Here is a 27,216-nt window from a genome sequence, read left to right as displayed (position 1 = left end):
CAACAATAGCCAGTTATGAAGTAGCTCAACTCATTGCCCTACACGGGAAACCTTTCTCAGACGGTGACTTCATCAAACAGTGCCTCACTAAAGTCGTGGGAATAATGTGCCCGGAGAAAATGCAGGATTTGAACGATGTTAGTATGTCTAGAAATACGGTTGTGCGGCGAATTGAAGACTTGTCGGCTAACTTAAAACAGCAAGTGCCAGATAAAGCTTGTGCTTTCGATTTTTACTCGATTGCATGCTATGAGAGCACAGATGCCATGGACACTGCACAGCCGTTCATTTTTTTGCGGGGAGTTGATAATTTTTTGCATTACGGAGGAACTGCTCGATCTTCGGAGTCTAAAGAGGACAACAACTGGGAAGGATATGTTTGAAGCTGTGTCAGATGCAATTGACCAGGCTGGACTTAAATGGGACAAGCTGTGTGGAATTACAACGGATGGGGCTCCAACAATGACAGGCGAGCGCAAAGGAATTGCCTCTATGGTGAGTGCCAAGGTGCAGGAGAGCGGAGGTGAGGCTGTCAAAATGCACTATCATCCACCAAGAAGCCCTCTGTGCCAAGATAATCCAGCTTGGCGATGTGATGAACACAGTTGTGAAAACTGTCAACATAATTCGGGCATGCGGGCTTTACCACAGATAATTTTCAAGCGATGCTGAATACGGGGACCTACTCTACCATTCTGAAGTGCGCTGGCTCAGTCGCGGCTCCGTGCCGCAGCGGTTTTATTCCCAGAGATCAAATATCGACAAGTGTTTGAAAGAAAAGGGCAGACCTCTCCATGAGATCAGTGACCCTTTATGGTTGGCAGACCTGGCTTTTTTAGTTGATCTCACTGATAATCTCAACACCCTGAACAAGAGACTACAAGGCAAAGAGCAGCTGGTACCACAGCTGTATGCGCACATGAAAGCATTCCGTGCGAAGCTCCGTCTCTTCGAGTCACAACTGCGCGACTTCAATGTAGCGCACTTCCCCACGCTGACCGAGATCAAATGCGCATTTCCAAATGCCAAGCTCTCTGCAAAAATGGGAGAATGTGTCTGTGATCACATCTCTCACGACAGAATTCAGTCAGTGCTTCCAATATTTTTCTGTCATTGAGAAGGAAATCACACTGTTTGCGGCTCCGTTTTAAATGGATGCAAAAGAAGTGGAGGAGAGTCTGCAATTAGAACTGATCGCAATTCAGTGTGATGTTTCTCTGAAGAATCAGCATCAGCTTCTCTCCCTACCTAACTCCTACCGGAGCTTGGAAAAGGCCAAGTTTCCTCTGATGAGACGCCACGCAAAACGAATGATGAATCTGTTCGGCTCAACATACATCTGTGAGCAGACATTCTCTCTGTTAACGCTGAACAAAAGCAGGCTGAGAACCAGAACGACCGACAGCCATCTCCGTGACGTCCTTCGCATCTCAACCACCAAACTTACTCCTGACCTGTCAGCTATCCTTCAGACCAAAGCACAGCATCACTGCTCCCACTGAGCGCATCATTCTTCCCATTACAGGTGAGTTAAAAATGTACACACAGTTTTCATTGTTAATAAGCCCAATTACTTAATAAATTCAGTCAATTAAAGCTGATGACAATGTTTTAACAAACGTTAGTTGATGTGTTAACACGCCCAATAATTTATTTGTGTAATAAGCTTGAAATATACACATCCCCTATTTCTCTTCTTGTCTCTCCCTTCATACAGGACAATGAAGGGGGATCAGCACCCTAAGAACCAATCTGAGGCTGTCACTGAGAGAATGACCTGCCAACCTTTTTGTAAAAAATAAACTGAAAATCTACTAATGGAGAGCTATGATGGAGGCTTTTTTTCTTCAAACATGTTTAATTATCAAACGTAATTTACCTGCATTTGATTGATTTTGCCAATATTAGTGCATGAGAAGTGAGGCAGTATACCTCACGTCTAGTGAGTGGCCCAGTCTTTCGTATATTTGTCTGTATGTGGCCCTCGGGAAAAAAAAGTTTGGACACCCCTGCTCTAGAGTGAATGACTTCATTTATAACCAACACAATCTCTGTTGAGAGCCAGAACAAGCTTCCTGGCCAATCATTAACACATTTGTGTTGACATCTTCTATCGTATGACAGGACGGAGGAAAAGCAATGGCTTGAAATACGTGAGTTGAATTCTAAGTGTTTTCAACCAATCCAATGAGGCAATTGACGCTGTCTGGATCGCAGCGACACCGCCAGAAAGTGCATAGATGGGGCATCAGTAGGTGATGTGTTTGGGCTTCACCCACAGTCGCAGCTCGGCGATTCTTTGAACTTCAATTTTTTGGAAGGTGGACGCGCGTCTCCCATGTTGCGTTTGAGCGCGGTGCTTCCACGGTCGAGTCCTCAATTAGGTGTTTCGTTTGCCACATCCATAGCCGCCCAAGATCCCGTCCAGCGAGTGCCAATTATTTTTTTTTATTTTCGGCTGCTCAAGCGGAGGCGCGCATCCAGTAATATTTATTCGATTCAGCCGATGGCGTGCGGGTGCTCTTAGGTCTTGTTGGAGCGGCAGAGCGATGTCCGTAATGTTTGGACTCCCGGGTCGTCGCAACGTCGGTGTCGGACGTTGGCTGGAGTGATGTTCGCGATCACAAGAAGCCACGGGGAGTGGAGTTGGACTTCAGGGTGCCGCTGATGATACGAAGTGCGGTTTTGATTTTGGTATCGACGAGGTTTTTGAGAACTGGCACTCCACACAAAATATAGATTAAATTGCTCTGGCCTCCCCTAGGTCTTCTCGTCCTTCAATGTTACAGTACCTGCTGCGGCTGCAATAAACATTGGGTGTTAAGGGCCACACTTCCTCAACAGGCATTTACATCACTCAATTGACATGTACCGGTACAGCCCTTTTGTGAATCCATTGATGGATGAGGGCCTCCCCGCTCCGTGTGGGTCGTGGGGGTAATTTCACTATATCCTGTACTTCACGTTAGGTAGTGCGGGTTAGTGGTGGGAAGTATTCATGACAGTAATCTAGAAAGTAAAATGCAACAATAGATTTTGCTGCACTGCCCTCTGCTGCCCAACACGTAGGCTCACAGTTAAAAGCACACTGGGATTGACTCATTTACAAGGTACGCATGTTGCAGTTCTTTCGCACCGTACGTAGCCAAAGCTGCTCAGCGGAGGTGCGGGGGAAGGATAACAAACAAAACACAATAGAATATTCTAGCGAAATTAGTTTTAAATCTAGATTTAAAAGTGCAAAGCTGCAGTGGCTTCTTAATATAGGACGAAAGCATTCCAGAGGGCTACAGAAGCACATGATGCAGTGGCCGTCTTTGTTCAATAGTTAGCCAAAAACAATGATGATTATAATAATTTACACTTACAAAGTGCGATTCACCCAGAGGTCGCAAGGCGCTACATAGAGCGAAAAGAACGTAAGCAAATAACTCGCGCAATTTTAAAGCACGCAGGCTCATGATTTAACCATGTATACAAATACCCCCGCCCCCACACTCCCAAAACACCTAACTAAAATTAATCAGGTGAAAATGCCTTTAAGAAAAATGTCTTCAGGCGTGCTGAGCAGATCGAATATTTGATGGCAGTGAATGCCACAGCTTGGGGGCAACACGGGATAAGGCCCCCGGGTCACCCATTGAAGGAAGGTGCGACCTCGGCACACACAATAGCCCACACTCAGACGATCGAAGAACTCGCTTTGGGACATACGGGTGAAGGTCACGGATGCAAATATAAAGTCACTTTAATAAACGGAGTATCTGTACCTGCATTAACAGTTTAGTTTCTGTCCTCTCTTGATAATCATCATCAGCCATGGTTGGTCCATTGCTGAAGGCTTGCCAACCATCCGTCAGGCTTCTGTGACTTCACAATTCTTCTCGCACCTGCACACAGTGACGGACTGGGACAAAAAAAATCGGGCCAGGCATTTGTAAACACACCGGCCTAGATTTTCGTGTGATCTCATTGGGCCATTTGGGTCTGCAGAATATGGGATTTAATGGCAACTGAGAGTGCAAATAAGTAATTAAGCGTACACATTAGGAAGTAGTTAAAAGATTTCATGAATAACAAAAAAAACATACTTTTTTTCCTCTGATCACATTTGCAATATCCCCCTACAGACAAACCCACCGGCCCTCTGAATGGACCGGCCCACCGCTCATTTGCCCGGACTGTTGCCCTATGGCTAGTCCGGGCCTGCCTGCACATGAGCAAATCTCATAGCTCCATCTCTACGGTGAATGTTTCCCCATGTCGTGTTCCCTCCTTCAGCTGCCACTCCATTACAGCGGGCCAACATTCTGTCCTGCCCATAACCCACTTACGTTTCTCAAGACTTAACAAATATCTGTTTGTTTTCTGATCAACGTGTTACCTCTCTGTGTAAATTCCCATTATGCAACTCTCCGTGATTATTTGTTTACAAACATCCTTTATTATCTACGTTGCAGATCCCTTTAAAACAATGAAAACCTATCCAGTGGTTTTCTTTGCCCGACAAAAAACATTCGTACCATACCCGTATACAGTATGTAACAAAACTAAAACGTTTTTTGCTGGGTGGCTGGCCACGCCGCGCGTTTCCGACTGGCTGGTCGGGGCTCGCTGGGGGTGCCGTGAAGGGGCCGTGGCGGCGACTGGGAGAATCATGAACATTATTGGCGGTACACCGGTGCGCGCTATATAATAATAATTTAAAAAATTCGCAATAATTATGCAATTTTGATATTTTTTTCCCCGCGATTCGCAACACCGGTCGGAAAGCAAATTATGCGGGGTGCGTCATAATCAGTTCTCGTGAACGCGACGCTTCGACAGCCTGTTTTGCCGAATATCAGCACCCAGCCTGAAGACGATTGGCTCCGTGTTTTGACTCGTGCCCGAGGCAGATTTGACTCGTGCCTTGGTCGGACGTTTCGGGATAGGTTAGGGTGAGAGAAATACGAGCACTGACCCTTTCATGAACACTTCTGACTACATTGGAAAACCCTGTCCTTGAGTAGCATTTGGTTGTTCACGACATATTTATATTTTGACCTCATTTAGTGTTTACAATAAACGACCTAAATTCTAAAAGCTCTACTTTCCGTACTTATCCATTGGCGGTTCAAGACGACGACGAAGATGATGCTCCAGTCGCACCTCAGACTCGTAAGGCAACGCAAGAAATCTGCTGCTGCTGTTGTTGTTGCTCCAGGTGCTCGCCCTCCTCTTGGTTGGCCCAAAAAGATCGCGTGCCTCGGAACCAAATCAACGGTCAAGATTGACTTTTTTTGCAAGTCTCAGAGACTGAATAAACCTTCGAACCACGTAAAACTTGGCGACAGGGTCAATTAAAGACTGATACACAGATTTGCCGATTCGAATTCTGATTTCAGACTGTTTTATGAAGACTGGTGTGCATACCTGTCAACCCATACGATTTACCCGCATTCTTGTCCAGGGAAATAAAGTTTTCAGGTCCATACGGCGTACAGCCGTTTCAATGCGGGCAAAATGTTTGTTGTCTATTTGTTTGTGTTTCTCCCTTCTGAATGGACTTTGAAGGATGCATTTTGAGATTTATAAGGGCACGGGGTGACCAATTAGTTCTGAATTGGTCTGAAATAAGGTAGGCACTGATAAGGGGTTGACAGGTATGGGTGTGTTATGTTGCACCGGCGTACCGGCAATACGTCCATATGCTGGTGGGGGCACCCAGGGGTGGGGAGGAGGGGACGTTTTGGGTGAGTGAAAACCGTCGTTCAACGACGGCTACTTTTCACTATATATTAAAACAAAGTTTGGCTGGCTGGTTGGAGGGAGGGAGAAATGGGCGGACAATCACCTCGCAGCCCGACGACGCGCACTTGCATGGGAAGAGCACCGACGCAGCCGCCTCTCTCCATTGCCAGGTTGCAGATGCTGCCGAGCGGGCCACTTGCACGTGGGACAGCACGATAGCGTTGGCTGAAAATTAGTCTTGAGACTTGGTGGGGCATTCTTGGGTAGACAAAGAGGATGTCAAAGAAATATTGCTTGCACGTTATTTAATCGGCTGATTAATGTGGATTTGCTTTGGTTAGGCCCCAATGATAGCCAACCCAATTAAGTGTACAAGTGTTTACAGGTAAGTTGAAGAGATTTGTGAGCAACCTAATTTAGCAATTACGCAATCAATCATGTGGCCCAGCAGAAGTGCATTGGCTGCTTGTTGTAGACGTCCAAGGTTCAAAATCAGAATCTGATGAGCTACGAAGCCCTTTTTAACAGTAGGGGTGGGTCCGCAAGTTGCATAAATCAGGATGGCTGTCCTGGGTAATACTGCAGGTCTATTAATGTAAAATGCGCACCATCGGCTTCACAGTGGACATTAAGGATCCTGTGACGTTGTTCACAAGAGTGGGCAATTGTGTTCCAGCATCATCGTCCAATGTTGGCAAATTTTAAACATCACCTGAAAATTACTTAATTGAGATTAAACAATAGCAGCATTGGACTCTACCGCTAAATGAATGCGGACTGTCTGTGAAATACTGTAGAGTGTGCCTTCCTGGTAACCTTACGTTATAACGTCAGAGGTGCAGGGGAAAGACAACAAACTAAACACAAAAACAGAATAAGGTCACTGCATCACGGGAATCTAGATGCGCTTCTGCAGCCGCCTGGAATGCTCTTCCTTTCTATATTAAGAAGCCATTGGAGCGATGCACTATTAAATCTAAATTGAAAAATCGTTTCTTGGGAACTGCTTTTTGTGTTTAGTTTGTTGCCCATCCCCCGCACCTCCGGTTAGCACGGATGGCTACGTATGGTGGGAAATAAGTTAAACATAATCAGAATATTGATTTATACTGGAGGAATCCGATGAGCTATAAAGCTCTTTTCCACAGATGTCCAGCTGTAAATTATTACCGGGTGCAGTGAATTCTCCTTTTCATAATATTTGATACTCTCTGGTTCTTTCGGTAAAGTCACGTAGATAGAAAAATAATAATAATAATTACGTGACTTTACCGAAAGAACCAGAGAGTATGGATTGCTGCAGTCACGAAATCTTCAAATCAAGATAATATTTGATGTAAATAATTGTCTAGTATGAAATTGCCTGCCAAAAGAGAGGGTAATTGAAAATTATCGCCTTATCTATAAATACATCATCACACTCGGTGTGTTTTAATCCTTCAATAACTTCCCCGGAGGGCAGTGTGTCGCATACCACACGGGGCATTGCGTTGGGCCCTCTCGCCCAGTGTCTCCCCTTAATAGGAGTTCTCAGGCTGCGCGTGACGTGTAAGGGGGTTTGGGGGCTCGGTGACGTCATTTGCATCACGTGGCCTCCCGCCCCCCCCACCCCGCCGACGGTTAAGTTCTCGCGCAGTCGCGCATCGCGGCGGTTCAGGGGGAAATTTTTTTTGTTTTGTTTTTATTTTTATTTACTTAAAAAAATATATAAATATTATAAAAACTATTGGGGGGGGGAAAAAAATTTAAACTCGATAATTTATTTTTCTCTCCTCGTCGCTTCGTCCACAAGCCAAGGTAAATCGTGGAGGTTGTTTTTGTAATCGCCGACAGTGCCGCCTTACCCGACTAGGTCCGAGCAGAAGCCTCGGTCTTGACTAGTATGCCCGGCCGCCCTTCCTGGGGCTCAGCGCAGGCCTCGCACCTAGGCCAGTCACGGGAGCGCTAAATCGGCCTTCCTTCGACTAGGCCTCGCTGCCCGAGTTTGCCACACTTTCTGTTCAACTCTTTCTCTCTTAAACACAAAAAAAAACTAAATTACAGGTACGACGACGCTACGGTCGTGTTATCGTTAAGTCGTTGCCGACGACAAGAACGACGCGGACCCGCGGCGACGGTGCTGCTGTGGGGACGCGTCCGACGGGCCCTCAATGATGCCGGGGGGGTGGGGGGCGGTTAGACGGGAGCTTTAGAAACGAGCTCGCGTGCGGGTTGACGGCGTGGATTGTGGACACCGCAGGAGCACGAGAGACGGCTTTGGGGGTTGTTGTTTGGTGGCGATGGGCCTTCTTCGTGCAGCCGTTGGATCTCATCATCGTCGTCGGCCTGATGGTCGTGCTGTGCGCCTACGGGGTTGTTGGTGGTTGCCTGTGTTGTTGATGTTCTGTGCGCTGTGTGTGTGTGTGCGCGCGTGTGTGTGTTTTTTTTACGTTGACTCGTTATTTTGTTCGCTCGGCACCAAACAAAAGCCCACGACAGGGGTTCACCCGAGAGACGCTCGCGGCGTCGGTGCTGTTGTTGCTTTGCTGATCGTGATGCTTTTCGTGATGATGTGGTTTTTTTTGTGTGTTTGACGCGATTGAGATGCTGGCGTTTGTTCCTTTTTGGAGCGATATTGATGAGGCGTTTGCAAAGATGATTGTGATATTGATGTTTTTTTTGTGAATGTGGTGATAGGCAGCAGTGTTGGCGTTTTTTTGTTGTAAATATCTTAATGGTGTTGCTGTATTTGTTGTGTGGTAGGTTATTTTTTTAAAGATAGTGGTTGGTCATGTTGTCAACGCGGGGATGATGTTGGTATTTTTTTTTAGTCAACGGTGATGTTGCTTAGTAGTGATGCGGATGTGTTTTAAGGTGATTGCGATTCATGTTATTGTAACAGCGGTGAAGGTGATGCTTGATAGTTATTGTTGATTTAATGTCGAGAATGCTTCTTTGTAAGCATGATGTTAAATAAGGGTTTTCTTCATTATTGTGTTGATAATTGTTTGTGAACGAGATAGTGGCATTGTTGTAATAATTGCCCTTGTTTTTTATTATAATTACACTTAAAGTTATTTTATAGCGATGCTTGTGCTCCACGCGTTTCAGCTCATCGGTGGATTCGTGTTCTCATGAATGCCGCGACTGCTAAGATTAAATGGAAAATGTTGTTTACAGCACTGTACTTGGTATTGAGCGAGTGGGGGCGTCATAGGCTGGACGAGCCATTCAAATCCTTGCTTATACACCAATGTTATTGTGCATAATAACGGTAATGTAACCTGCAGGTTAATTAACCACCGGGTGGACTTTATCCTCACATTAATGGTGTAAGTCCATGACCGAAAGTTGTGGACTTATTACTTCATCCGTCTCGTGCATTAGGCTATACATGTAGCACAACGATGCATGCGACATGTCCGTTGGCATTGATGAAATTAATTGTAATATTTCCTTATGTACTGTAGAATCACAATGGTGTGTGGTGGCTGTTTTGTTCTCTGGGTCAATCGTATTGATACTCGTCTGTAAGAGTAGAGGTTTATTCTGTTCGACAGAGAATGTATATTTCTGCAAGTACAGCATTATACAAAATATAGTGAAAATACTTTGGCCTCTATAATCTACAGCACATGCATATGTGGGGATATAGACTGTAAATTCAATCATCTATACAAACCTAATTATTAATGGTATTGTTTGTGGTCAGTTTCAGCTCACTCATTAAAATTGCACATCACTCTGCGTGCAAATGGCCAACACAGTAATTGTGTTTTTATTATGTTCTACTGTAGTGATACAATTTGAATTAGTTACTTTGGTAAATACATAAACATTTGTGAAATCGTACTAATTGAACATAAAGTTAAAATTATCTTTAAATGTTTTGCAGGGTAATCACGTATTCATGTAACCATATCATTGCCCATTTTTCACGGTAAATAATTATAAGATAAATTAACAAAGGTATTAATGTTTCCCCCAGTGCATTATTTTGGTGCAACTTAAACATGTACGGAAGAAATTTCAATTTGTTCCTGGCTGAATATTTCTTTTATCTAAATTAAATGTTATTTCGACAATAAATATGTTATGAGGTGCAGATACTTTTCAGCACACATTAATCATGATACTGTCTAATTATATTAATCATAATTAAATTATTTATCTGAGTGGTGTATCTTCGTTGGCCGAGTGAGCATACAAAAAGTAGCATCAAACCAGGAATTTTACAGACGAACCAGAATTCATTTCCATTAAATGTTTCATGATAAAATGAATGTGAAAGTGAATACAATTTGGCCCAAAAGTGAGATCCACGATGTATACAGTTTCAGATGTATAAAATAAGCACATTAGGTATGCATTAAGCTTCACTTTAATCATCATTAGACCTCCTTTGCCAGTACCAAAATGTAAAAAAAAGGTTTCAGGTTTGTTGCCAGAAAAAAATGGGAAAAACCCTATTATTACTTCACTTTAATGTTACTGTCAGCCATTCCCAGTTTTTGTATGAGCAGTAAGCTTAGGCTTTTCCATAATGCAGTTTAATAATAATGATTGTAACTAACAGTTCATTGCTAAACCATTGCTGTTTGAAAGCATTCCTATGCCATGTCAATCATGGAGGTTGTTTTACCATGCCTTCAATTTGGCAGTGACTTGAGAAAGGGTGGTCTTGGCCTTGCATTACTGTCAATGTCAATCGGTAACTGTCCATGGGAAAAACAAGGATACATTTTCATTTATTCTTGAGAAATTTGAGCAGTGTTGGAAGACGTGCCATTGGGTTTTTACTTTTTTATGTTGAACATTAACTGATGCCAAAAGTTATTTTTTTTTCATGTTATGCACAGGCTGAGCGAGGTAAATGGTTGCAGGTGTTGATCCCTAACCTTATCCCAAATTTATTTGACAGGATATAATGTAATAATAAGATTTCAATATAGTTATATCAAACTGCTATTTGCCTGCTTGGAAAAGTCACGCATCTGTCTCCTACAGTTATATTCACGCTGTCTCTTGGTGTAATAAAACCCATACATGCTTTGGAAAGTTGGGGTGGAAGGTTGGATTTCACTTGCCCACAAATATATTTTTAATGACGACTCATTAGGGCTGTCCCGATAATGGCCCCCCTGTTTGCATTTCAAAACAGACTTATGCCAAAAGCTTGTTTACAAATATCCACATTCGCAATGGCCCAGCAGCAACTGTAAGAATTGTATAAATGATGCTTCCCTTTATTTATGAGAATTGCTTGTGTGCCCAGTTATGTGCACTACAAAACTTTTTTACTTTTTGTCTTTGTGGGCCATACATTTCAGGTGACAAGCGTTTGAATGTCAAGCAGATTATGGAGAGCAAAAGCCATTTGAGTTTTGGAATGTTGTTTATAATACATTAAGCACACAGCCAGTGCAGTGTTGTGGCTTAGAACCTTTTTGGGATAGTCATGCGACATTGTGTCGCGTATTCTTCTGGAAATTACTGTGGTTTATATACTGTATATATAAATTACATGTTTTCATTGTATCCGTACAAGTTACTGTATGGGAAACCAGGGTGCAAGTATTGTGGTTAAAGTCCACAGATTTATGTAAATCTTCAGTGTCCGTTGATTGCAATCATTGAGTACAAAACAAGCTATAAATGTATCCTCTTAACACTGCCCTGTGCTGTCCTTAATTCTCCTCTGTTTCCCAGCAGACATGAGTCGCCAGACAGGAGCGGCGCTGCCCAACGGGGCATCGAAAACAACGCCGGCGCAGCGCGTGCCGGCACTCACGGGCACCACGGCCTCGAACAACGACCTGGCCAGCCTCTTCGAGTGCCCCGTGTGCTTCGACTACGTGCTGCCTCCCATCCTGCAGTGCCAGAGCGGCCACCTGGTGTGCAGCGCGTGCCGGCCAAAGCTGTCGTGCTGCCCCACGTGCAGGGGCCCGCTCGGCAGCATCCGCAACCTGGCAATGGAGAAGGTGGCCGCATCGGTTCTCTTCCCGTGCAAGTATGCGTCGTCGGGCTGCGAGGTGACGCTGCCGCACACGGAGAAACCAGACCACGAGGAGCTGTGCGAGTTCCGGCCGTACTCATGCCCATGCCCCGGCGCCTCCTGCAAGTGGCAGGGCTCCTTGGAGACCGTCATGCCCCACCTCCTCCACCAGCACAAGTCCATCACCACGCTGCAGGTGAAACTGGAACATCGGTGGTGCTCTGCCGCAAGAATTTGTAACAAATCAACGGCTCCACCGGCAGTTTGAATTGTTAGAAATTGGTGGTTGAGATTGCATTTTTATATTTATTTTTTGCTTCTAAATTTATCATCTAATTTGTTTTTATCATTTGTTTCATATTTTTTTTTACAATACATTTTCACTATTAGCTTAATTTTAATTATAGACGGTGGAGCAGTGGCGAAGCGGTTGGCGCTCCGCTCTATGAACCCCGGCGACCTCCGTTTGATTCCTGGCCGTGGCTAATGTCAGTGGCAAGTAATATCTGAACCTTTGACCTCTGTGCCAACCCGCATCATCGTGAAGTAGGTCAAACAATTCCCATGACTGATGAATCATAAGGAGACCATCTAGCATTGGATAGACAAAGGGCTGTATTTTGATAGCTGAAATGTAACGTTTGCATATCAATTGTATAAAATCAGCACAATATACTAATAATTGAGTCTTACATGTACAATTTAATGTATGGATGGAGGATATAAGGATTGATTGAAATATATATGAATGCATGTTTCCATATAAAGTCTAATAGTTATGGCTGTGGAGTCGTAATGATGAATGATTAATTACATCTTCACAGCTCTAATTGGTCCTCATCATTTTGAAAGCATTCTGCAAATCAAGAAGCGTTGCTGTTTGAGCTTAATTTGCAAATTTGCTGGTGACGTTAAAGTGCTTACTACGCCACGTTTAGAAAGATGAGCACATCGTTAACATTAACTGAGATGGCACATTGGGTATTGCACCAGCAAAAATAAACAAAAGCTTTTCATGTTCACCATTGCAAAATATATGTATGTAATTTGGTTACATTTGTGCGGTAGAGAACGGAAAGACTGACTGTCATATAGAATTTGCATAATTGGTTAACCTTTTGAGTATTGATTTGATTAAAGGAAAAACATTCGTGCAATATACATATCATTTGCAGATATAAACAATGTCCCCCGTGAGGTACAAAGGAATATTGCACTAATAACTTTTGAGCCAAAATTACAATAATACTCTAATACCAACAAAGACTAGCACAATTTCACTAACGATAGAACAGTAACACCTAACTATAATTCTCACTTGAACAATGACTAAAGCATTGATACAACTCTATCACAATATTGTGACATTAACTAACATGAGTTGACCACTGCAAAAATACACTTATGCTTACAAAAAATATTACATGACACCGTATTAAATTCTGAAATATACAGGACTAACTCATTAATTGCACAAATAAAGTCTTAACACTGCAACAACAATTTCCATTATGATACAACTGTTACAACTACAAGGGCACTTATGCAATTATATTATTACATCTATGGGACCTTTTTGTCAGGAGCAAATGATGAAACAAAGAATAGGTGTTATCCTTTCTGGCCAGTGGGACACGTCAATTATTGTCAGAGAGCGTAAAGCCTTATTTTCATACTATTCCTCCAATAGCAAAAAAATGCTTTTAAAGTACAATACCAACACGTTGCTCTTAACCGTAACAAAACATGTGCAAAAAACAACAATAACACTACCAGATGCCTATTAACGATAGGCCGAATACCAATTCAACAATATTAAGTGATAAGCCTAAAAAAACCTGCACTAATAATAATACAGTGTAATAAAACTACAGTTACCATTCGTATAACCTTGCCACGACAAACTCTGTAATAGCATGATAATAATCCTCTACCCTTGCACAAGCTATTACACTACTATTGCAATTATAGCAGGCTAATACTGTAAGGACAACCATGTAACTTCCACACACACGATACATAAACAATACAGCATTACAGATACTTGGCGTGTTGGAGTCGCGATTTGAGAAATTGATGGCGTTTTATGCTTAAGTTTATTTAATTGAACCAGGTAAGAGCTCAAGACCACGATAGGAGTCTCATTTGCAAGAGTAACCTGGGTCACGAAAATTACAAGAAAAATAAATATCATAAAGGTCAGCAAAAAGCAAATAGAAATCAGAACAAAAATTCTACCATGGAAAATTTAACATACTACACAAACGCAAATATTACATTCCCTGTCACACATAGGCTGATTGGGCAGATTGTCTTTCGGCAGATCACAGTACAATTACAAAAATTAAGTCGCAGAAAGATGTAACAGGCATAGGGTGACTATAGTACACATGTAAATAGACAAGCATGTATGTGACATGCAATTACAACTAAAGTTGGCAAAGAATCGACAGTTTAGCATCAACACGTGAATTGGATGGGAGAGCATCCCATGGATATTTTTGAAGCGATGTAAATTCTAGGTGTGTGTGGGCATGACTAGATAATGAGGTTAAGATGGTGCGTGAGGCTGGTTTTAACCTACGTGTAACAGCACCAAACTTGGGGATCCAGTTTGGTTCAGATTTATTGTAATTTTCAGCATTTCTCGTCATAACGGTGTCATTCTGGACATGAGGTTCCTCAATTTTGGGGACCAGGCGCCATGAGTCTGATAATGATGTGGTTGCCAATTAAAATACAAAAAAATTAAACAAATCAATTTAATGGACTCATAGTTTTTGCACAACTTTACTTGGTGGTACACTGAAAAATGAACAAAACGAGGATGTAACCAATATTTAATTGGTAAATTGGCCTTTACACTTAAAATGGCAGCAGATATTCTGGTGTTGTTTCCAGCAGATTACTGGGCTTGAGAAATGCGAGTACGGGTGCGATGTTGGCAGGTGCGCGTGTTCGCCCCCTGAGAACGATTGTTTAAGGGCGCTTTATAAATTTAAGTTATTGTTGGTGCTCGGCAGGGCGAAGATATCGTCTTCCTGGCGACAGACATCAACCTACCCGGTGCCGTCGACTGGGTGATGATGCAGTCCTGCTTCGGTTTCCACTTCATGCTGGTGCTGGAGAAGCAAGAGAAGTACGATGGGCACCAGCAGTTCTTCGCCATTGTGCAACTCATCGGGACGCGCAAGCAGGCAGAGGGCTTCGCCTACCGCCTGGAGCTTAATGGGCACCGGCGCCGCCTTACCTGGGAGGCAACGCCACGCTCCATCCATGAAGGCATCGCCACAGCCATCATGAATAGCGACTGTCTGGTGTTTGACACAAGCATTGCACAGCTCTTTGCCGAGAATGGCAACCTTGGCATTAATGTCACCATCTCCATGTGCTGAGGTGCTTTTAGCCGTGCCCAGGGAGCAGTGCGACTGTGTGCTGTGCGTGCATTGCACTTGCAAAGAGACTGAACATGGTTGCCACCATCGTCCTATGAACCTAAGGCAGTTTGGAGTGCGCTTGTCACCGCCCCTCTGTGTGTGTGTGTGTGCGCACGCACGTGTGTGACTTGTGTGGAGTCTCTTGGCCCTTCTTGTCTTGAAGTTTCCATGTTCTGTATTGTTCTCGCGGATGTCGAGCCCACGGCACGTGCCCATTTCCTTCAAGGACCTCGCTCATCCCCACACTGAGTGGTCACTTTGTTGCAATCTTGAAACCAGCACGTATTGGATTGTGTCCTCGTTCACTTGCCCTGAGAGCCGGACACGTCAAGTTTGCATCTTCATTCTTTTCTGGATCCTAAATTGGGGTGCACCCTGAGTATGTTCAGCCAATGCCATCCTGAAGTACTGGGAATGTGCACACAATATAAACAGTGCCATCTTTACACATCTGGACGACCAAACGCAGGTGTGGCAGCCCAATGATGTGGCCAAGATGATGTGTGCAAATGAAAGGGAACTATAAAGATGTGCATTTCCATCTGCATGCGTGGAAGAGAGCTTTTGTTGGCTTACATTGGAGTTATCCAGTTCCCAATGAATGGCCACGCGGTGATCCTAAAATGGCCAAGTCATTGGACATTCCCTGTCTGCGCATTATCATTTACACGTTATGTGCATGTTCACATTGTGATCATTACACCTGACGGCATGACTGGTATGTTTAAAGTGTTTTTGACTGCTTCAAGACATTAAGTATGTAACCCGCCTACACTCTGCGTTATTATTGAGTCTGTATTGTACTCATTTATAATCTGTACACCAATGTTACACTTTGAAGCAGTGGTTGGCCTCTCTCTCTTTCCCAGTGTTAAGTGAGTTTACTGAGCATTCCCAGTGTAAATCCCTGCGCAGAACTCAAAATGGAATACATTAAGACAGTTTTATAAATTCTCACAATAAGCTGCCATTCGGTTCTCTTTTGTTTCGTCTGTTTAATGTAGCGTGACAATGCTTTCAAAGGTCGGTTGGTGTCTTGGGATCCGTTTGGGAGAGGACACAAATGAGGATGGAGATGCATCAATGAGAACTTGCTTGCCTCTGCTCTAAGCATGTAATAAGGCAGACCAGCAGTGTTGTTTTATTGAAAGAGTTGTGGTGGCGTATGACAGAAACTGCACTCTGTAAATATGTCTAAAGAGTGTGGGTCTTACACTACAAGTACCGGAAGCATTCATTTGACTGTTCTATTTGGTATTTATCTTGAAGTAATAGTTTTGATAAAACTGACCTATATGAGAGAAGAAAAAAAACACCCATTAAAGAAACACATTTGTTAGGTTTATTTTTCTTTTTTTTACTTTTTTCCCCACTTTGGTTTTGTGAGCAATAGAATGCATGTTATGACCACATTCATTACCCATTAAATGTGTAATATGTACTACATGTCTGTGTCACACAAAGTACTGTCCTTAATGGCCTTGTTAATACACTTTTTATTTTTATAAATAATTACAGTTAGAGTAGAGACTGTCCCTGTTTGAGGTATACCCGTATTTAATATTTTAAAGGTGTTTTGCTGAGTTGCATACATTTCTTGATTTCATTGAAAGGTAGCACAGATATTTGGTAAACGACGTAATGCACATCAAAATGAACACATTTTCTGGTTTGCAAAACTGGTCTTTTGAGTGGTGGTGCAGGGAAATTGCAGTGGGTACACATGTCATTCTTGGGGCTTGACATACTTTAAACCAGATTTGCATTTTCATTGTTGTTGTCCATGTTCAACCTCTGTTTCCATACACAAAGGTAATTGGTGGAACAAAAAAATCATGAGGAATAGGCAGGATTGCGCAGCACTCATGCAAGCAAATACATATTTTATTTGCTGATAGCCTGCTCCTTTTGATGTTTTCATGTTTTTGCATTGAATTCTGAACAACTTTGGCAGGAATATTAACCATGTTATGTGAATGACAACAGCCTTTTGTGCAGTTGCAGATTGGCCAAAGATTGGCTATTGATGCTGTGTAGCAGCTGCTTTCTGGTGGCTGAAGGCACTTTTGACAGGCCACCATTGTTATGCATGCTCATAAGTCAAAACCTACACATGACTAGTGTCATCATCAACATGTTTCTGCTGCTGTGTTCCCATAATGGTGCCTCAAAAGGTGTAAATGCAAGGTTATCCTGCATTAGCTATTGACAGCAATATAGTAATGAAGTGAATTTCAGTTGACATTTGGGCTCTTGCTTGCATTGTCTTTGATCCCCAAAGCACGTGGGCACAACGCGTTCCTGTCAAAGCACTATTTTAGGCCAAGCCCTATTTACAGCTCTGAGGAGGAGCAAGATGGTCAGGATGCTGACTCGTGTTTGTCAATGTCGTAAAGTTGCGACATGTTCACGTCACCTGGTATTGCAAATTACATCAAGATGTGTGTCCTTGAGAGTGCATCTTTAGTTTGTGAGAGCAAAGGGAGTTGATGTTTGAGGTGCTGTCGGTGTTGGGATTGTCCAAACAAAATGGATGACGATGTTAAACAGTCACAAGTTAATTTTAGATATGCATATGCAGCCAACTCACATGAGCATCAGCATTGTTAGACACGATGACGTGTAAGGTGTGACCTGTGTCATTGCGTGCCATTTCTCACCGTTTCCATTTAGATTTACATTTGATACTCATCACTAATGGTGACTGTGTGGCATGGCAGTGTAAGTTTTACGGAGTTGCCGCTGCAATGTCTATTTCCCGTGTATTGTGAGGGGGCAGTGTTAGAAAGCATGACAGTCATTTCCTCGTTTTCACGCCACAATTTGTTGTTCCCAGAGGACCCATTCACAGCCGATGTGCACTGATGTTGAACCATACTTGAGCACTTCCACCCTGTCCCCAACTTAGAGGTGTACCTCACCGTCATACTACAGTATATCAACTACACAATGAAAGAAGTTGCGTAGTTTATTCCAGGTTGCACTGTTTAAATTGTGCTTTTGATACATTGGGTCGTGTGGTATTGACCATTGCCACTGCCTCGCTGTAACACATTTGCCCTCCAGGCTGGCAAACATACACATGCTGGCAATCATTTTATTGAAATTCAGTTCGGTGGCGCTGTAATATCCAGAATTCATAGTTGCTTTGTCAGTCGTTACTAATCCTTTGCAACGATTAAAGAAGCGAAAGTTGTTGAAAGAGAATGGTTTCGATGGAGCCTGTGATACACTATGAATACTCTCAACGATATTGTTGGTCAACAGGAACTGATTACTTTTGGTTTATTGCTGATTTATTGTATAGACACCTATCATTGTTTTCCGCTGGGCAAGCATTGCATATTGTTGAACGTAATGAACAGCTTTTCAAACAATATCACAGGCTATTTTTGCAGCGTGTTCAAAGGCTAGGCGGTTCACAACTGATGTAAACATTTCCCAGCATGGTATATTTGTTCATGCAAACTTTAGAAGGGTATTTTAGTTTTGAGCAGAGCGAGTCTGGGCTTGGAAGTGGGCACCTCTATCGAATCGAAGCATGGTGGAACACAGTAAAAACAGATAAGAAGCAGTGGGAAAGGGAAGCTGATTCATTGACTTACCATGAGTAGCTAGCTGTAACAGTGGTTATGTGGTCTTGCTATTGGTGTGTTTCTCGAGGGCACGTTTAAAATAAATTACCTCTAAATTTTAATTTGGAATTGAGTCCCGTTTAAAGAAATGATTGCAATGTTAAAACGAGGATGTACGAGTTGGGTTCAAATGTTTGGGGACAACTGTAGTAGTTATTGGTTTTACAAAGACTGCAGGAAGTGATGTCCTCTTTGATGACAGCTGAGTGCTTTATTAACTGAGCAGTGCCCTTATTGTAAGCTTTTAACAAGCAAGCATATTTAGTGCATTAACAGTTATGATTGTAAGCACAGTATTACAGGTAATGCTGCAGTTACCTTTTAAGGGTTTAGTAGTTGAAATGACCTTTCCCATACTTAATTAAAGGCTTATTTAAATGTCATTTATTATTTCAATTTACTTAAACCTAAAGGAATTTCCGGGGGTAAATATTGCAGAATTTGGATGAATGGGCCATGTTTTTTTATGAAACGGCTGGTGTGCCGTCATGATGTCATTGCTCACAAAAGATCCCATTGAATGTCCCCAATCATATTTTCGGTCTTTCACTCTCTTTGCACCCCTCCGTTCATCTATTAAAGCTGTCCTTGTCTCTATTACCCATTCTTTCCTTCCACTCCTTCCCGTCCCTCCCCTCTCGTGATCCCTAAGTACCCCTCAATCTCTGTCACTCCTTCCTCAGCCCTTTCACACCTCTGCCATCGAAATAATTCAATTCTGTTATCGTTTTTTAAGCTACGTTAATTTGAAATGTAAAATTTGATTAGGAAGCAGGTGAAGAAATGTGGAAAAATGTACATTATAGCATGGCGTGGGGACAACCAGGCAATTGGTTTTAGGTCATGGAGAAAAGTGTTTATTTCAACCTGTTGGACGATGGTGTTTCTACCTGCTTAAAAACAGATACATATATACAGAAAAAAAATAACAGAATTTTTATCATTTAAATGGTGTGAAAGTTAAGTAATAAAATTAATACAAAAATTTTACAAACATTTTAAATGGCATTGCATTTGGTTTGGCACGGTTAGGTTATTGCTGAGCGATGGCTGTTCTTGGGCAGTGAATGAACACATGCACAGGCATGTATGTGGCTAGCAGTATCCATTTCAGGAGTGAAGCCGGCTCCGTTGTATTTGCTTATTTCACAGAAAAAAAAGCATTGGCCACTGACAAGTTTCTGGTCCTTTATTCAGGCTGTCATCCACATTACCTTGCACTAAGGGGAAGTTTCCCAGCAGCAATTCGTTTCTCCTGAACATTTACCTATTTAACGGCACTTCTACAAAGAACGTCCCTAGCATCCAAGTAAGGGACACCAGGGCCATGGCCAGTTTCAGGGGATGCTTTGGCATTTATGGAAATGCAAGGGATGCGGCACCAAACTAAGCCATCATGAACACGTTAAAATATTGTGATTTGATGTCGTACACTTGAAAATGTATGTACTTGGACGAATGCTGTCAATCACTTACCACACTCATTTTCCTCCAATTATATAAGTTCATAAGGTGGACAGGTGCTTCCGAATACTATCAAATCTCCATGGGTATCTGCAACAAATGTGGTGTCCGTGTCCAATGCCACTCATTTTTTTTTAAACCATTCTGAATGTTGGTTTTTTTAAAGAGTTACCTTACTGTGTGTTGGTTGTGCCTGTCGTTGAGGTCAGACCGTTAATAAATTCTAAACTGCATTCTTTATTGCATAATTGTGACTTGACTGGCTTGGTCAAGCAGCTTCTTGCTACTTTGTGTCACGCATGCCTTTCCAAGCCAGATGTGCCTAAGAGGTGTTGTGCGATTGAAATAAATCACGAACCTGTCACTCTTCCACCTTGATAACCCTAAGATGAGAAACACTGGATCGCTATCAAAAAGTAAATCAAAATGACATTACTTTGGTTACTTTTTGGGATGCACAGTATTGTCAGTGTTATTTTTTTCTGACGTGCATTTCATGCCTCGGTGTTCATTCCTCTTATGCTGAGAGTTGTTATGGAGGCCTTGTAACCCTGCCTCGCCAGTCTGGATGTATACTCTTTGGTTATTTCGGTAAAGTCACGTAGGTAGAAAAATAAAATAAAAAAAATCTATCACGACGTTTCGATCGCAACACAAGTGGTCCTCAGGTGGAAAAAAATAATCCAGCAGTGGAACTTCTTCCTGGTTCAGCAGTTCCACTGCTCGATTTTTTTTCCTTGTTCCGCCTGAGGACGACCGCTTGCGTTGCGATCAAAACGTCGTGATATTTTTTTCTTTTCTTTTTCTACCTACGTGACTTTACCGAAAGAACCAAAGAGTAGGGATTCCTGCAGTCACGAAAGCTTCAAATCAAGCCTGGATGTATCTTATTGTAAAAATCAAATGCTGATATGGACCAGCATCACTATCACCACCCATAACAAGAGGTATATTTTGTTGACGATTCTAAAGCCAGTAATGCCAAGGACCAGAAATCTTGAGCTTAACAGCATAAGGGCATATGGAGGTGGCTCTCTTTGCGTTAAGCATGAGCTTGCTGCTGACAGTGTTTACTTTAAATGGTGACGTAAGTAACATTCACCCGGTATGCATTTTGTTGGGGGGTGGTGGAACCTTTTTCCAAGTGGGTGGGAAGCCCTTGATGTTGACGGGAAGATGACAGTACAGCAGTGTACTTTGCCCTTAGCACAGTGTGCCATGACAATGTTGGTACACTTGAGCTGTATGAAACTGCAGATTACTAGATAGCAGGCACGTTCACTATGAATTCCTTTCCACCCTGTTGTACCAATTGCATTGCCTCTATTCTACACACCGTATAACGAAACAATGTTACCCCTCCATGTCCATATGTGCATTACTCTGTAGTGGGGAGCGATAGTGTAGCGGTTAGCGCGCTGCGCTATGAACCTGGCGACCCGGGTTCGATTCCCGCTCACGGCCAACACCAGTGACGATTATCTGAACCGGTCCTGGGCCTCCCCTAGGTCGACTCAGCCTCAAATGAGTACCTGGTGCGGTGTGTAAAAATTGCCACTAGGGAGACAGGTGGTCGGGCGCGGTGCTGGCCACCCACCCCCTCGTGTACCGTTCCGGCCTTCATAGGTGCTCGCTAACAGCACTTGCCCCTACAGTCTGTTAAGGCTATATGGGGGATCTTTGATTACTGTGTACGATGCACATTAATGGTATTAACATAAACATTAATCTTGAATAAACACAAGATCCAGGTCCGATTCAACACATTACATAAAATCCGTGATCTGGTTCCATCTGTAAAAGATGTGATTCCGGACATACAGTACCCTGGCGTCTACAAACTAAGTTGCCTCTGTGGTAGTAGTTACATTGGAGAAATCAAACGACATGTCTCGGACCGCATTCGTGAACACAAAGCAGACCTAAGTCACGGTAGGACCAACACCTCGGCCGTGGCAGAACCACTTATAATTCAGTAGGCTCACATGACATTGACTTCTCCAAGACAAGTTATTTAGAAGCCATCTGGCTACCATGAGAGATTCGTTCATGAGGCTATCCACATATACAAACAGACAATTTCAACCGAGAAGATGGATTCTGGCCTAGCAATCATTGGAAGGATTTGATAAACCATTTCGGGTCTTAATTGATTGTTCACGGGTGGCTTTCAGACTGCATCCATTATTTTCGTCTCCCCCCTCCTCTTTTCCAAACAGATGGACTCGTCCATCTGAATAACTGCCAAATCGCTCTCCGTGGTGCTAACGTTAAAAAAACCCGCCACTTTTTTCAAATTTTCTTGCTGTGGTTTTCACACCTGATGATTGCTTGTGTTGCAGTCGAAACGTCGTGAGAATTTTATTGTTTTATATTTTTATTATTTTGTTTCCCTTCGTGACTTTTCCGAAAGAACCAAGAATATAAACATAGTTGTTTATAAGCAGAGTGAACAGTCGAGGCAATGCAAGTTAGGTTTAAAATGTCATTTTGCATTACACTGCACAGGTGGATGTGCAATTGCTCATTGGAAATCGTGGTACATAGATACAATGTTTAACAGAACCATTATTGCTAGGCTATTTGTCCATGGAAGAATGATCATAGTTTATATTGTCACATGAAAACTGTCATCTGGTGAGTCAGCTCAATATGTAAAATCCATGTTGTATTTTATTAAGTCAAGTTGTCATTTTGCTGTTCCATTAAGTAATTTAACAAAAATATACTGTCTTACTTGAATATAATTCTAATGCCAACGTTCCAAAGTGTACTGCGAGTATGAAATGTGTTTTTTTTTCTCGTGGCTCTGGGGGTGTGACCTGTCCTCCACCTTTTTCCTCACAGCCGCATAATGCGTGCAAGCTGGGGCGTGACAAGTGTGGAATGTCAACTGCTGGTGCGCAATAATCTGACGATGCACATGTAGGTGGGATATGCAAGCAAATGTCACGTTGCCCGTAGGAGTTACACAGAAGAGAGAACAGGTTAAGCAGCACCACCAACATTTTCAAATATGTAATCCAAAAGTGATAATTAAATGATTTAAATGGTTTCTATTAGGCACATTTTAAATTTCATTTCCTGCATTACAATCTTAAAGTTTATTTAAATCTACATTTTTACAATATTTATAACCAGCAGCTTGAAGAACGTGATTACTAAACAATTTTCAATTTGAATTGCCATTGAAATGTGTAATCTTAAGCATTGTGTACATTCACCTGCGTTGTTCCTTAATAATCATAATTGTTTAGCCATGTCAAGGGGGTGGTGATTGGCAGAAGGGAAATTACCAAGTCAGAAGTGTTATGCCCCAAGCAGCTTGGAGCCCATCTGTGTCTTGGAGGCAACAGCAACTAATTGACCAAGTGTTTGGCAGGAAAAAGTTTTACCCATTTTAACAATTTAAACATATCCAAGCCTTCAGGTGCGGATGTTGCTGTATTGGCCGAAAATGTCTCATCAGTGTGTATATACACACACACACTTGTAAAATGTGCATAATTAAGTACTATACTATCTACTTAAATTAAGTGCTGCGATAGAACAGCTTATTGAGAAGGCTCACAAATAATCTTAAAATAGACTACTCGAATCGTTTTAGTCATCTCAGTCATCAAGAGATGCCGTGCTTTGCTGTCCGTGGGTAAGTGACTTGAGTATTGGTGAATGCAGGTGGGCACTCGGGTGTCATTTACAGCTTGCTGTTAATGAGGCTGGGAGTCTGCGCGGGGAACCCCCCGCTGAAGGTGGCGTTAAGCACGTCCTCCAGCGTGCGCGCCAGCACCACGTCCAGCTGGTCACGCACGACGCGCGACACCTCCTCCAGGTCCTTCTCGTTGCGCCGCGGCAGCACAACGCGCTTCAGCCCCGCGCGGTGGGCCGCCAGCACCTTCTCTTTGATGCCACCCACCTGCGATCCATGCACGCACGAACAGCACCATTTACGTGTCACGTGGGGGAAAATGTGGAACGGCAATCGGCATTAAAAAGAGATTACTGGTCTACTCAATAGCCGGGCAATGGCTGTGGAATGTGGACATTAAACGGATGAAAAAAGGATCGTAGCATTTGTAGATGAAAGCTTTCATGATTTCAAGGATATCATACAAAGACCACGTTTAAAACCAGGACGTTTGGCCAGAATAAATGTAAATGGTCAAAACTGTGAGAAATAATTGAGACACTAGGCGGCCTATATATGTGTAAAGAGGATGAGCGATGATGGGCTAGCACTGCAAGGATCAGTCGATGGCTCAAGAGGACATGGCACATCAACTCAGCAAACTACATCAAGGAATGGACCAAAAGCGACGCTAAGGCAGCAAGACTTGGAACAGATGTCCCCCCTATTGGTTTGCAAAGACCAATGGACCAAAGTAGAGCAACACTGGAAGCAAATGTGTGGTGGCAGCGGTGACGTCACACGCAGGTGGTGGGTAGGTGTCGCACCGGCAGCACAAGGCCACGCAGGGTGATCTCCCCGGTGATGGCCGTGTCGGAGCGGGCAGTGCGGCCGCTGAGGAGCGAGGCAAGGCACACGGCTATAGCGGCGCCGGCCGAAGGGCCGTCCTTGGTGACGGCACCGGCTGGGAAGTGCAGGTGCACGTCCCAGCCGTCGAGCGGGTCGGCCCCTCCGGACGCTGAGCGTACGCACGTGAGAGACGGCCACGTGAATGTTCGAAAGACGCAACACAAAGAGCTCTTGTGTTGTCGATAACTAGGATTTTGCGTCCGAGGCTGTCTAATGTGAGTTTGGAGTTTTGTAATACTACCGAGTAGCTTTTCACAGCTGAGCTGTATAGTTCTGATGTATTTTTGGGGTTTACCGTGTGTTTAACAACTACAAAATGCATCGGAGAGCTACTTACGTATTGTTAATAAAAAAACACTTTGACGTGAACGGCCAAGTCTGTCATGGCACCCGAGTGAAGTGACTTCCAGACAACATAATGTAAATACAGTGACTTTATGCTTGCACTACTTCAGACTGTTTGACCATGACTTAAAAAAAAATTCCCCTTCAATAACGAAGCTTCAAACTTATTTAGGTCATCCCAGGACACAACCTAGATACACAGCTCCAAGAGAACAGCCTTTTAAAATTTGCATCTTCAACAAAATTGCAATCTTAAACGGAAAGTTTAAACGTAAACTCGAGCACACAAAAAAATGCAATACTACAAATAAATGACCAATTTATTCTCTATTTGAACATAGGTGGCATCAAGAGCTTTGACAATGATATCTTGAACAAAGGGATGAACACAACATGCTACCGCACACTCATAACCAAGGGCAGCACTGTGTAGGAGTGTTGTTTATTTTTCCAGTACCGCTGACGAGGCCGTACGTGCGGGCGTTACTGCGGAGCCAGCTGATGGCCAGGCGAGCGGACTCCTTCATCACCTGTGGGTCGGTGGCGGGGAGGGGGTGGAGGAGAGGCGAAAGTGAACCAGGTTTGACTGAATTCACCCCAACTGCCAGCTCTCTGGGTAAGTAAACACAAGCTGGAAATACACCACTGCTAGAACAAAAAAATCCTTTTAAGCGAAACACATACATAAAATTCTTATTTATTACCTCGCCCAGCTGGCCTGTCAGCGTGAGCTGCCCCTCTCCCTCTGCCCGCGTCGCCTCCACAAACATGATCTCCCCACCCACAGGGGTCCACGCAAGCCCGATGGCCACCCCGGGCTGACTCAAGCGCTCCGACACCTGCGATATCATTTTTCACAACACAATACAATTGTTCAAAATGTGACGATTATGCTATCGGTTTTCCCATAACTTGTGTGATTGTGTTTCACAATTTTGTTCCACTTCTTGATTGTGCTTTGCTACATTTCTAGTACGAAGATTGCGAAAAAAACTTCAATTGCAGTTCACTCACGACAAGTATACTATACGTCTTAAAATCATTATAGTTATACAATCTGTAATGCTTATGGACATTCTTTCAGGTACTCAATAAATAATTGCATAATTAAATTAACAATGTAAATTGTAAAAGAAACCACCATGCCATCAATTACTCTTTACATTTTTTGCAATGCCCTAATTTAATAAGTAACGGCTATTTCGGACTTTCATTATTGTACTTATTTAATATATTATCAGGAAATAAAATATTAAGCACTTTTATATGAGCCACAATTATCACAATATAACTATGAAAACGTATGCTAAAGTTAGTGTAGACCTCTTCATATATCGTATCGCCATATTGCCGCAACCCTAGTGACAGTGCTACTGATGATACGGGCATTGCACATCTCCCAGGGCATCTGCATTATCTGCTCACCTCCATCTCATAGGCAGGTGGCCCTAGGATGTCTTTGAGGGCTTGAGCGTCGATGACAATGGGCATTTCCGGGGGGTCGCAAGGGTCAATGGGACGATGCTGCACCTTCTCTTGACTCTCTGCGGATCCAAGGTCATCCTGCAGGTCGGCTTCTATGCATGACAGACAATTTCGATTTAAAGCTTTCGTGACTGCAAGGATTTATCTTCTTTGGTTCTTTTGGTAAAGTCACGTAGAATGAGAATAAAATAATAAAATAAAAAATAAAATTCTCACGACGTTTCGGCCACAACACAAGTAGCCGTCCTCAGGTGAATAAACAGGACTGTCCAGAAGACAGCGCTTGAGTGATGTCAAATACAGAGGCCATCGTGATGGAGAGGCTGATGTAAATGATCATTATGTTCTACAAGGGCTAGTCTATGCATATCAAGAGAACAATTTCAAAGCCAACAGTAAAGTTTGGCCACCCAAACATTACAGCCTAGAAGTTGATTGGTTTTATTCATAGGCCAGGTCAACCTTGGGTCATAAATCGCTGTATGCCCTATGCTTAACACTTAAACATACAATCACCACCATCCTTGAACCAAATAATGTCCCTTGGAGTAAGATTTTAAAGCCAGTAAATAGGTAGTAATGAATAGAGAAATTAAAGGCAAGAGT

The 27,216-nt window shown here is 43.0% G+C and overlaps 2 protein-coding genes and 1 long non-coding RNA gene across 7 annotated transcripts in view; 1 reads left to right on the top strand and 2 right to left on the bottom strand.

Moving 5' to 3' along the window:
* Positions 1–1,376: 1,376 nt before the first annotated feature.
* On the bottom strand, positions 1,377–8,038 carry LOC142925357 (uncharacterized). The gene is made up of 5 exons (XR_012942336.1): positions 7,578–8,038; positions 5,837–5,991; positions 5,102–5,247; positions 3,771–3,907; positions 1,377–2,801 (listed from the first exon to the last, which is right to left on the bottom strand). It is a non-coding gene; the product is annotated as an uncharacterized LOC142925357 (long non-coding RNA).
* On the top strand, positions 7,315–20,476 carry SIAH1 (siah E3 ubiquitin protein ligase 1). Of its 2 annotated transcripts, none has more exons than XM_032957681.2 (3): positions 7,315–7,530; positions 11,422–11,903; positions 14,731–20,476. In XM_032957681.2, the coding sequence occupies exons 2-3, from the start codon at positions 11,427–11,429 to the stop codon at positions 15,100–15,102; spliced, it is 849 nt and encodes a 282-aa protein (XP_032813572.1). In that variant the 5' UTR covers positions 7,315–7,530; positions 11,422–11,426; the 3' UTR covers positions 15,103–20,476. The 2 variants fall into 2 exon arrangements, with proteins under 2 accessions (XP_032813572.1, XP_032813571.1); XM_032957680.2 differs by having other exon boundaries at positions 7,316–7,530; positions 11,425–11,903.
* Positions 19,955–27,216, bottom strand: part of LONP2 (lon peptidase 2, peroxisomal) — a 28,086-nt gene continuing 20,824 nt past the window's right edge. For 3 of the 4 annotated variants that reach the window (XM_032957682.2, XM_032957683.2, XM_032957684.2), the window contains exons 12-16: positions 26,551–26,702; positions 25,830–25,964; positions 25,583–25,655; positions 24,699–24,889; positions 19,955–24,159 (exon numbers count right to left, since the gene is read on the bottom strand). In XM_032957682.2, coding sequence (XP_032813573.1) covers positions 23,941–24,159; positions 24,699–24,889; positions 25,583–25,655; positions 25,830–25,964; positions 26,551–26,702 — 770 coding nt within the window. In that variant the 3' untranslated portion in view covers positions 19,955–23,940. Of the gene's footprint in view, positions 24,160–24,698; positions 24,890–25,199; positions 25,656–25,829; positions 25,965–26,550; positions 26,703–27,216 lie in introns of those variants that run through there. The other variant, XM_076068261.1, reaches the window with a different exon arrangement.

Source organism: Petromyzon marinus, chromosome 20 (genome assembly GCF_048934315.1).
Source record: "Petromyzon marinus isolate PM22_M1 ecotype Great Lakes invasive population chromosome 20, UKy_Petmar_22M1.pri1.0, whole genome shotgun sequence".
In the NCBI taxonomy this organism is placed as follows: domain Eukaryota; kingdom Metazoa; phylum Chordata; class Hyperoartia; order Petromyzontiformes; family Petromyzontidae; genus Petromyzon; species Petromyzon marinus.
Note: the sequence above shows the minus strand (reverse complement) of the source record. Positions and strands in the feature narration are given on the sequence as shown.